Source organism: Heterodontus francisci, chromosome 1 (genome assembly GCF_036365525.1).
Source record: "Heterodontus francisci isolate sHetFra1 chromosome 1, sHetFra1.hap1, whole genome shotgun sequence".
Lineage (NCBI taxonomy): Eukaryota > Metazoa > Chordata > Chondrichthyes > Heterodontiformes > Heterodontidae > Heterodontus > Heterodontus francisci.
This window is the reverse complement of record NC_090371.1, coordinates 169680109-169692416: the sequence shown is the minus strand read 5'-3', so window position 1 is coordinate 169692416 and position 12308 is coordinate 169680109. Positions and strand designations below refer to the sequence as shown.

The following is a 12308-nucleotide window of genomic DNA, read 5'->3' as shown; positions in this document are numbered from 1 at the left end:
TGACAAAGACTTGGATGAGGCAGGGAATGGGCAGAGACATAAAGGGGCAGTCTTGCAGGTCCCATACAAAGCTTTGGTTTGGGGGCTGGATCCACTCGGGGACTCAATTGCAGTTGCTCGGCCCTAATGTCACTCCTAAAATTGCCAATGCTGGGAAAGATCTGTACACGCCAGTCATACAGAAATGTTAGACTGAGAGATCAACCTGCTTGGATTGACCAGTGCTGCTGCGGTAGCCAGTTATAGGGACTGGATCCACTTGGGGCCTCATGCAATTGCACAGCCTGAAGACTGCTCTTGGGGACAGGCAATGTTACATAGATGGATATAGGCAGTCTTTGGTGATGGAGTGCGAGATTTTACGGGCCTCCCCGAGGCAGGACCGGAGGCAGCGGCACGGAGAATCGGGGCAAGTGGTGGGGGAAGCGGTGGGATGGAGGACCTGTCGCCTCCCTGTTACCCAGCGATCTTCCAAAGGGCGGGATAGGCCAACGACGGCCTTCCTGCCCACCCCCACCCACCTCGCTGGGGCCTTCCAGATTAGCCCTGGCGACTCCACCTCACCTACCTCTTCTCCGGGGTTCCAGCGCTGGGCCTGGGTCCGAGGCCTCTGCAGTACAGCGAGTGACCACCGCTACCGGTGGAGCTGCCGGCCCTGTGATTGGCCAGCAGCTCTTGGAGGTGGGATCCTGTCCCTTTATAAAGACTTTAAAGGGACGGGGATCCCACCTCCTAAAACTTTGACAAAAAAAACGGAGCATTGCTCCGGTGGGAGAGGCAGAGGTGGGGCCCCCCCCGCCTTTTTGACCTGGCGCCAGGAGCACCAAATCCAGCCTGGAGAGTATATGGGGGTTGGAAGCTAAGGTCAGCATCAACTAGGATACCAAGATTGCAATAGTCTGGTTCAACCTAAGACATTGGCTGGAAAGTGGATAGAATTCATAGTGAGGATATGGAGTTTATTGGTGTGGCTTTGATCTTCTGCTTGACCCTTCCCAGTGTTTGGTTGGATAAAATTGTGACTCAGGACTAAATGAGGGATGCACAGAGGCAGAGGAGTGGTCAAGAGAGGTGGTGATGTCAAGCTAGGTGTTGCTGACATACATGTGGAAGCTGACCCCATGCTGTTCAACGATATCACGAAATGTGTGGTGACTGCGCTTGATATTAAGGCAGTACTCCACTGAGTGTGACACCAAGAAAGGCTAGTAAAACTGAAGTCATTGGTGATCAGGAGAAATCATTCCAGTGGCTGGAAATGTACCTAGAACAAAAATAAGTGGTTGTAATTGATGGAAACCAATCATCTCAACAACGTGCATTTAAATAGCGCCTTTAACATGATAAAACATCCCAAGGTGCTTCACAGGAATGTTATCAAACAAATTTTAACACTGAGCCGCATAAAGAAGTAATAGGATTGGTGACAAAAGGCTTGGTCAGAGGTCAGTTTTAAGGAACGTCTGAAAGGAGGAGAGAGAGGTAGCGAGGTGAAGAGATTTAAAGAGGGAGTTCTAGAGCTTGTAGTCTCTATAGCTGAAGGCACGCCTACCAGTAGAATTGAAAAGCAAATCTGGGATGTAGAAAAGGCCAGAATTAGATAAATGCAGTGTTCTTGGAGGGTTGTAGAGGTTACAAATATAGGAAGGAGCGAGGCTATGGAAGGATTTGAAAACAAGAATGAGAATTTTAAAGTCAAGGAATTGCTGGACCGGGAGCCGATGTAGGTCAGAATGCTGGGTGAATGGGATTTGGTGTAAGTTAGGATAGGGGCAGCAGAGTTTTGGATGACTTCAAGTTTACAGAGGGTGTGAGATGGGAGGCTAGCAGGTGAGTATTGGACTAGTTGAGTCTGGAGGTAGCAAAAGCATGAATGAGGATTTCAACAGCAGATGGGCTGAAGTAGGTGCAGAGATAGGTGATATTATGGAGTTGGCAGTAAGTGGTCTTTATGATGGAAAGGATATGGGGTCGGAAGCCTGGTTCAGCCTCAGACAGTGGCCACAGGATGTCACTGAAGGAGTTTCTCGGGGAAGCATCCTATGCCCAACCACCTTCAGCTACTTCATCAATAACATACCTTCCATAATAAGGTCAGCAGTGGGGCTGTTTGCTGATGATTCTATGTACAATTCCTCAGATATTGAAGCAGTCTATCTCTGCATGCAGCAAGACCTGGACAGCATCCAGACTTGTGCTGATAAATGGCAAGTGACATTTGTGCCATACAGATGCCAGGCAATGACCATCGCTCAGTCAAAAGCCAGGAGCATGGTGGGTTACTTAACACTTTCCTGACAACTGAAGGCACTGATGAATACAGTAGGGTGGGGGGTGGGGGTGGGGGGGGTTGCACAAAAACCTAGAATCAGGAATAGAGAATTTGAGGGGGGCACTGTAGGGCAGACAATGTTAGAGTTCTTTTCTCTCCTGAGTTCCACAGATGCTACCTGACCAGCTGAGTATTTCCAGCATTTTCTGTTTTTATTGGTAAATGAATACTAACTACAGTCATCTTGATGCCTGCTTTCATTTCCTGTCCTGTCTTTAAAATCTCTGTTCTCCAGGATTCTTGTTAATTGTCATGTCTTCCTCTGATGGCTCTGGAATAGGTTGCTAGAACTGGAAATCGGCCCATAGCTGCTGGAGAAATCAATCGTTTTCAGGCCTTCGTGTTTTTGGGCGGTCAACTGAGTTTGGCACTTGTTGTTCTCTTGTGCTTAAATTATTACAGGCAAGTGAAGCAAGCATCTGTTTCTATGCATGGAATAGGTGAAATGTTGACACATATTTTGATTAGTGTAAATGTAATTAGAGATGTAAATTTACTACTTTTTCGGTAAAAGAAAAATACTGTGGATACTGGAAATCTGAAATAACAGAAATTTCTGGAAATACTCAGCAAGTCTGGTAGCATATGTGGAGGGCAAAATAGAGTTAATGTTTCAGGTCAGAGATCTTTCAGCTAGGAATGGGCAGGGTGGCGAGGATGCCCATAAAGTAGCAAGGGAAGGCCGGGGGTGGGGGTGGCGGGGTGGTGGAGTGCTCGTCTGCTTCCTGATGCCATTCAATTTTGTCGGGCAGGGAAGGCCAAGGACTGCCTTCCCACCCAGAGGCCAATTGAGACCCTTAAGTGGCCAATTATTTTACCAGCAGCTGGTGGGAACCCCGCCATATGAGAAGCCACCTAGTAGAACCAGGCGGCCTCTCTGTGGGCTTGGTGGGGGTGGGGGGGGGGGGGGGGGGTTGTTACGGGGCCCTCCTGCTTGGGCAGTCTGAGGCCCATGGAAGCCCCTAGTGGCAAAGGCTGCCCTGCACCAAGGCCCGCCACCACCTTCAGCAACCCCGGTGAGCTTGGTCCACTTACCTGCACTCCAGGGCTCCAGTACTGCTGCTGGTCCCGAACAGTGGCTACTTCTCCTGGTGGGACTGCTGAACTGCTAGTCCTCAGATTGGTTGGCAACTTTTGGAAGCGGGACCCCCCATCCTTAAAGGGCAGGGGACCCCAGGACCTGGCAGTTAACTGCCTGATGTTGTAAAATGCAGCCAGCGATCGCCCAAATGGCTGAGGTGGGGTTCCCCTTGCCTTTCTGGCCCAGCGTTGGGACCCCTGCTGCCTACATAAAAGTCAGCCCGTTAACTCTGTTTCTTCCTCCACAGATGCTGCCAGACCTGCTGAATATTTCCAGAATTTTCTGTTTTTATTATTTTTTTCTACCTTTTTTAAGCTCAATGTTGGAAGAGAATTCCAGATGTACCAGCTCATCATTGATTAGCAAATTAGATCGTACCTATAGGAGTCAAACAATATTGAAGTCTGACTTACGTGCTGCAGGGAGGGCCTTGAGACTTATAATTTCTTCAGTTAATACTCTAATTAAAATATACTATTTTTATCAATGGCAGTTAAACAGCTGTCTTTGTAACATAACATTGTAAATACATAAATTCTAAAATTGTTCTTTTGTAAAAGGCCTGAAGTGGGCAGTATCTCCCTGTTAATGGCAATCAGCAGTAATGCCTCATTTTGGTACTGACAGCTTTATGTTACAATATTTAGAGCAACACACAATCAAGGAACTTGTAATTTAATTTTAATTTCAGAATATAGCCCAAAGGAGCCCTAGCAAAACTGAAGTCAATAGGGATCAAGGGGAAATTCTCCAGTGGCTGGAGTAATACCTAGCACAAAGAAAAGTGGTTGTGTTGATGGGTGGGGCAATCATCTCAGACTCAGGATATCGTTACAAGTGTTTCTCAGGCATTTATATTCATTCCTGGCATTTGGACATTTATTGCCCAACACTAGTTGCCCTTGAGAAGATGGTTGTCATCCTTCTGCTTGAACCACTGCAGTATGTGCAGTGAAGGTACTCCCACAGTCTGTGAGGTGAGGGGTCTTGACCCAGCAAAAATGAAGGAACAGTGATTATATATCCGGGTCAAGATGGTATGTGACATGGAGGTGATGGTATTCTTGAGCACCTTGTTCCTCTAGGTAGTGGAAGTTGTGGGTTTAGGAGGTGCTGTTGAAGAAGCCTTGGAGAGCTTTTGCAATGCATCCTGTAATACACACTGCAGCCAGTGTTGAAGGGGGTGGATATTCAGGCTAATGGATGAAGTGCCGATAAAGCAGTGTAATTGACAACACCTTTTTCTATAGGCTGCGTTTGCTGACAACGCAACCACTAGGTGGTGCAGTACTTGCACATGCACAAATGCAGCCTCATGCACTGACACATCACTGTCTGCGACGTTTATGGCAGCTGCCAGTAATGAAGATGGCGCTGCTCAATTTATCACAAAAACAAATGAAACCTAAATGCCCACAGTGGCTGCGATTGCCACCTCCATCCGACCCCTAGCAGTACCCTGCTCCCTCCTGCCATTGTGCTTCTGTTTGCCGCTGCCTTCCATGCCCGTCTGCTCATTGCCTGCTCCCGCCTCACCACTTCTGCCCCCTCAACCACTTTGCTTCCCGCCTCGCCACTTCAGCCCCCTCGGCCACTCGATTCCCGCTTCTCCCCCCCCCCCCCCCCACCCCCCTCACCTGCGGGCCACTTACTTACTCCAGGCCTCGCCACTTCATCCCCTCTGCTCTGCCTCTGCTCCCCGCTCCCTCCCGTTTTTGCTTCCCGCTTGCAATCTCCCTCCCCTCCCCTGCCTATCTTGTCACTCTCTCTCTCCCCTGCTTCCCCTGTGCAGGAAAGAAAGGTGGCGATCGTGGGAGGGAGCAGGAACCAGAAATGGGAGGCCGAGGGAGGAGAAGTAGCGAGGCGGGGAGTGAGTGGCGAGCAGACGTTGCAGTACGCGATGACGTTTTCGCGCGCATGCGTGAATTAGTCCTGGCAAGCCAGGTGCTGACAGAGGCTGCGCATGCACAGCACCATACTGCCAGCAAGGGTCACATGTGTGAAGCTGAGATCGCTCTGATGACGTCGGTGCTGGGCTGCATTGTCAGGAGTCATTTTGTTTTCCAGAACCCACTTTCCGTCAACTTTAGGTGAATCATTGACTCGAACAATGCAACTATGTAAGTAGAAAATAGATCAGTTTCTTTGCTGGATATATTGCAGATGGTTTTAAGTTATGTGATGTAAAGAGAAATAATGTTTTATAAGACCTGTTTGATAAGACTTGTGTGAAAAGGGAATATTTTATATTCATGTATCAACTTGTTAAGTGTCTTTAGATTTGAATATTCCTTCTGCTTGGACTGTACTGGTTTGTTCTTTTTAAAGTTAGCTAAGATCAGTCATGCGTTATACCAAATCTGTGTGCAGCACAAAACTTAATTGAACGGAATTTCTTTGTGGGTTCCCCAATCCGCTTCAACCTTGGCAGAAAGCCTGGAGAAATGCCGCACACAGCCCCAGTAAGATTACAGGGGAATGTGTTTATGGAAAGAACAATCTAAAAACTGTTAGAGTAAAATACCAGTCTAAATCTAGTAGTCTCTAGTAATCTTGTACTCTGCTAAATATTAAAGGATGTCCATTTCTTTTTATTGACAGCATTGTGCTTGGAGCTGCATCACTGGGACTGGTGGTCACTTACCCCCTGATGAAGAGACTAACGTATTGGCCACAATTAATTCTGGGTGCGGAAAGTCTTTGATTTCTTAGTAGCTCATCTTCCAGGAAATAAGTAACTCTTTTAAAAACCACAGCTGCAGATAAAATGCCTAAAATGGGGATGGTTTTAAAAAAAAATTAAAGTTCACATTCAGTTTCTGACACGTGTTGAGTTGAGAAGCGAATGGCTTCATGAGCTCCAAAGCAATTCAAAAATTCAGTAAACTGAGACTGATATTTAGTTCATTACTCTGCAACTCCTAGATTTACATTATGTACCATAGAATCATTACAGCACAGAAGCAGGCATTTTGTGCATCGAGACTGTGCCGGTTCTCTGTAGAGCAATCCAATCAGTCCCATTCCCCTGCTCTATCCTTGTACCCCTGCAAGTTTATTTCCTTCAAATGCCCATAAAATGTAATTTTGAAATAATTGTCTCCGCTTCCACCACCCTTGGAGACAGCAAATTTCAGGACATTACCACTCACTGTGTTTAAAAAAAAGTTCTTCCTCACGTCCCCCTGCATCTCTTGCTCAAAACCTTAAATCTGTGTCCCCTAGTTCCTGTACCATTAGCTGGTGGGAACAGCTTTTCTTTGTCTACATTACTTAAACCGGTCACCCAGGAGAAGACATCCATATTTCTTCACTGGAAGCCACATGATGAATCATTTGCCATGTATGTTGGTGGGATTAGGACATCTGCCAATTGAAACCCAATGTGATGCATTTCTATCAAGCTGCCTGGGAATGATTTAACTTTGATTTCTCCCAAAGGATAGAAGAATAAACTATTGCAAAATACGAGAGCATAGATGGAAAGTACCTTAAATTGAAATCCAGAAGAACTTATCCCTGTAGTTGTACTGGAGCTCCACTCGGGTGTTTAACTTATTAACATATTTGTAATTCTTTGAAGTTGAAAGTGGGTGAACTGTGTTCGCACTTGCATGTAATGTCAAATTCTTTTACCCAAATATGTTTAATGGACTTTTATGATCTTCTACATTAACTTTGTAGTTTATGATCAACAAAGGAGTAAAAGAATTGAAATGTTTTAGAGTCATAGAGTCATTTAGAACATAGAAGGAGGCCATTTGGCCCATCAAATCCATGCTGATTCTCTGTGGAGCAGCCCAGTCAGTCCCACTCTTTTCCCCGCCCCCCCCCCCGCCCCCCCCCACCTACCCACCGTCAATCCCCATAGCCCTGCAAGTTTATTTCCTTCAATTTCCTCTTGAAATCATTGATTCTCTCCACTTCCACCACCGTCGTGAGCAGCGAGTTCCAGGTCATTACCACTCGATGCACAAAAAGGTTCATCCTCACATTCTACTTGAATCTCTTGCCCAAAACCTTAAATCTGTGTCCTTCTACTCTCAGTTGATGGGAACAGTTTTTCCTTGTCTAACTTATCTAAGGCTGCCATAATCTTGTGCATCTTTATTCAAATCTCCCCTCAATCTCCTTTGTTCCAAGAAGATCAACCTCAGCTTTTCAAACCTAACCTTGTAACTAAAATCCCTGGAATCATTGTAGTAAATCTCCTCTGCGTCCTCTCAAGGACCCTCACAGCTTTTCTAAAGTGTGGTGACCAGATAATACTCTAGTTGGGGCCTAACCATAGCTTTATAAAGCTGCAGCATATCTTCCTTACTTTTGTACTCTATGATCTATTTATGAAGCCCAAGATCCCATATACTTTGTGAGCCACTCTCTCAATATGTCCTGCCACCTTCAAAGATTGATGCACATGCACCCTCAGGTCTCTTTGTTCTTGCACGCTGTTTAAAAGTGCGCTATTAAGCCTATATTGCCTCACTTTATCCCTTCTGTCAAAATGCATCACCTCACACTTGTCAGTATTAAATTCTATCTGCCATTTGTCTGCCCATTCTGCTAGCCTATCTGTGACCTGTTGCATGCAGTTCGTATCATCCTCACTGTTTGCTGCACCTCCAAGTTTCATATCATTGCCAGAATTATGAAATCCTCTGTATTCCAAGATCCAAGTAATTTAAATATAGCAAAGAAAAGCAGTGGACCTAGCCCTGACCCTTGGGGAGCACCACTGTCTACCATCCTCCAGTCTTTTAAACAACCATTTACCACGACTCGCTGTCTTCTGTCCTTAAGCCAATTTTTTAACCAATTGGGCGCTGAGCCTCAGTTTTGTTAACCAATCTTTTATGTGGTAATTTTGCAAATGTTTTCTTAAAATTCATATAGACAACATCCACTGCATTCTCGTCATGCAACCTTCTCTGTTACTTTATCAAAAAGTTCAATTTGATTAGTTATGCTGGCTATCCTTAATAACTCAAACCACTCCAAGTGTCTGTTGATATTTTTCCCTGATTATTGTTTATGAAACCTTACCCACCACTGATGTTAAACTAACTGGCCTATTTTTGCTAGGACTGTCCTAATACCCTTTCTTGAAGGAGGGTGTCACATTTGCCACTCTCCAATCCTCTGGCACCTCCCCCATATCTCGGGAAGATTGGAAGATTATGTCAAGTCCTTCCATTATCTCCAGCCCGACTTCCTTTAGCAACCTGGGATGCAAGCCATCTGGACCAAGTGACTTATCTACCCTCAGAATAGCCAGCCTTTCCAGCACCGCCTCCGTCTCAAGTTTTACTCTATCCATTGCCTCTACTCTCGTCGCTTCTACCAAAATTTTATCAGATTCCTCTTCCTTAGTAAAGACCAATGCAAAGTACTCATGAAGTATTCTAGACTTGTCCTGTGCCTCTAAGCATCTATTACCCTCTTTGTCCCTAATAGGCCCCATTCCACCTCTTACTACCTGCTTATTATTTACATGCTGGCAGATTATTTTTGGGTTCCCTATTATGCTGACTGCCATTCTATTCTTATGTTCTCTCTTTGCCAGTCTTATTTTCCTCTTCACCTCCCCTACAAACTTATTGTATTTAGCCTGGTTCTCACTTGAAGAATTCACCTGACATGCATCATACACCTCTTTTTTTTTTTGTTTCATCATAATCTCCCTCATCATCCATTGAGCCCTGTTTTTGGTTCCCCTACTTTTCGCCCTTGTTGGAATGTACCTAGCCTGCACCTGAAACATCTCTTCCTTAAAGATTGTTCCGTTACAGTTTTTCCTGTCAGATCTTGGTTCCATTTTATCCTGGCTAGATCTCTTCTCATCGCATTGAAATTAGCCCTCTTCCAATCTAGCTGTTTTACCTTACATCATTCCTTACTTTTCTGCATTACTAGTCTAAACCTTATGATACGATGATCACTCTTTTATTTGATGTTTCTCTGTCTGTTGCAGTGGAAAATGGTATTTGAAGCAAAGATGCATGGAAGCATGTTCTCTGTTTATCAGACTCCCTGATTAAATCCCATTAAGTTTCAGATCTATCTTCTAAGCTAAAAACAAACATGTCACTGGTATTACAGAATTAAAACTTTTTTTTCTAAATTTAGTAAGAAAATGAAAGTCTCCAAAAGAAAACAAGTCATTTTATTTTGAGAATGTGAAATGCAGTTGAGTCTCATTCTGCTTAGTTTTATTGGGTTAGAACAGCACTACTTTACTTTCCAACTTATAAACATAAGAAGGATAATATTCCTGATTTTGGACTACAAGCATGGAGCCTCGACTGCTGGCAGTATCTGTTGGAATTTTGGGACGCATTGTGCACTATTTTCCGACCATTTAAATTAATCTGTCTGTTAGTCAAATGAAACTACTGGTGCTGAGTGGCCAAAAGTTCCAAGTAGCACCATTCCTGAGCCCATCTGTCTGCTTCTGTTTACATCAAAGCACCAGGCAAGTTCAGTTTCCATAGCTCTCCATCATCGAACACAGTTTACAGAATATATTAAACAGAGCAGAGTTTAAGGATCCCAGGCTTTCCAGTGTCTAGATCGGATCTCTACTGGCAGGAGCTTTTTCAAGGAGCTTGTCAAAGCTGGAGACATTTACAAAGCACTAGCAAAATATACACACAGCCCACAGCGTGTCAGCCAAGGCTCAGCTTAGGCAGTATCAGCATCCCTTCTGGATCCCTGGGCCTCAACTTAATTACTTTTTTGTCCCTGTAAGGGATTCAGCCAGTAAACAAAATATCCTTGCCAGGCCATCGAGAAGAAAGAAATAAAACTGCTCCTCCCTCCCTTAGCTCACTCATTGGCTCCCCCACAGGAGGGAGACTGGATCCAATTGCTCCACATAAGGTGGAACACATTTCGGTGGATAGTGGAAGGTTGTTGTTCCTTTGTGTGGCTTTCAAAGCTTTCTGTTGCTTTGTTGAGCTCCTTAGAAGCCCTAGGTGGATGGATGTTTCAGATTGTGACCTTCCGTCAGAACCCAAGACAAGAGGTCATCAGTCTGAAATGTTAACTGCCCCTTCATCTCTTGGATGCTGTATGATTTGCTATGCACTTCCAACAACTTCCAGCATCTTGCTTTTGTATGGATGTTTGGTGTCTTTAGGCTGACTGGTAACTCATCAGTCACTCTGCAATAGATCATCCACATCATGTGGCTGAAAGACTGGCTATGTGCAGTTGACCTGAAGGATCCCTACATGTGCACCGGGAGCGGGGAACCCCACATGAAGTATCTTGGACAAAAAGATTTTTCCATATAATTGTGGCTTCAACAAGTAATATTCTCTCTGGTAGCAGCCTCACAGAGGTAGGAAGAACTCCACATATCTGGATGCCTGGCTGCTTCAAGTATGTTTGGTGGAGTCACTGGGGGAACCAATCCAGAGTGTGTGGCCTCAGCTGAACCGCTAAGAAGTATCACTGGGTGGAAAAAGTTCCAGATGCAATTTGCACTGGAACTGTTTTTTTATGGGTAGTCTGGTTCTGTGCGGAAGCATGCATGTATCCCTTAAAATGGACTGTTTCACAGCAATCCAGGATCAAAAGGTGGCAATGGTCTACATCAGACCAGTGGGAGTCATTCAAAAAGGAAATACTGAGAGTTCAGGGCCAACATGTTCCCGTAAAGGTGAAGGGTAGGACCAACAAGTCCAGGGAACCCTGGATGTCAAGGGATATAGAGGATTGGATAAGGGAAAAAAAGGAGGATTATGGCAGATTCCGGGGGCTGAAAACAGTAGAGGCCCTAGAGGAGTATAGAAAGTGTAGGGGGGTACTTAAAAAAAGTAATTAGGAGGGCGAAGAGGGGACGTGAAAAAACACTGGTGGCAGGAGAAAGGAAAATCCCAAGGCATTTTTTAAAGTATATTAGGGGCAAGAGGATAACCAGGGAAAGAGTCGGGCCCATTAGGGACCAAAGTGGCAATGTGTGTGTGGAGCCGGAGGACGTAGGTGAGGTTTTAAATGATTACTTTTCAACTGTGTTCACTATGGAGAAGGACAATGTAGGTGTAGAGATCAGGGAGGGGGATTGTGATATACTCGAACAAATTAGCATTGAAAGGGAGGAGGTATTAGCGGTTTTAGTGGGCTTAAAAATGGATAAATCCCCAGGCCCAGATGAGATGTATCCCAGGCTGTTAAGTGAGGAGATAGCAAGGGCTCTGACATAAATTTTCAAATTCTCTCTGGCCACAGGAGAGGTGCCAGAGGACTGGAGGACAGTGAATGTGGTACCATTATTCAAGAAGGGTAGCAGGGGTAAACCAGGTAATTACAGGCCGGTGAGTCTAACATCAGTGGTAGGGAAACTATTGGAAGAAAATTCTGAGGGACAGGATTAATCTCTACTTGGAGAGGCAGGGATTAATCAGGGATAGTCAGCATGGCTTTGTCGGGGGGAGATGATGTCTAACTAACTTGATTGAATTTTTCAAGGAGGTGACTAGATGTGTAAATGAGGGTAAAGCAGTTGATGTAATCTACATGGACTTCAGTAAGGCTTTTGATAAGGTCCCGCATGGGAGATTGGTTAAGTAGGTAAGAGCCCGTGGGACCCAGGGCAATTTGGCAAATTGGATCCAAAATTGGCTTGGTGGCAGGAGGTAGAGGGTGATTATCGAGGTTTGTTTTTGCGAGTGGAAGCCTGTGACCAGTGGGGTACTGCAGGGATCGGTGCTGGGACCCTTGCTGTTTGTCGTGTACTTTAATGATTTAGACGTGAATATAGTTGGTATGATCAGTAAGTTCGCAGATGACACAAAAATTGGTGGTGTCGTAAATAGTGAGGAGGCAAGCCTTAGATTACAGGACGGTATAGATGGGCTGGTAAGATGGGCACAGCAGTAGCAAATGGAATTT

General features: G+C 45.1%; 1 protein-coding gene across 2 annotated transcripts in view; it reads left to right on the top strand.

Moving 5' to 3' along the window:
* The window catches only part of coq2 (coenzyme Q2 4-hydroxybenzoate polyprenyltransferase), a 73452-nt gene that overhangs the window by 43629 nt on the left and 17515 nt on the right, over positions 1-12308 (top strand). The window contains exons 3-4 of one of the 2 annotated variants that reach the window (XM_068014212.1): positions 2613-2734; positions 5481-5533. In XM_068014212.1, coding sequence (XP_067870313.1) covers positions 2613-2734; positions 5481-5533 — 175 coding nt within the window. Of the gene's footprint in view, positions 1-2612; positions 2735-5480; positions 5534-6014; positions 6101-12308 lie in introns of both variants that reach the window. The other variant, XM_068014164.1, reaches the window with a different exon arrangement.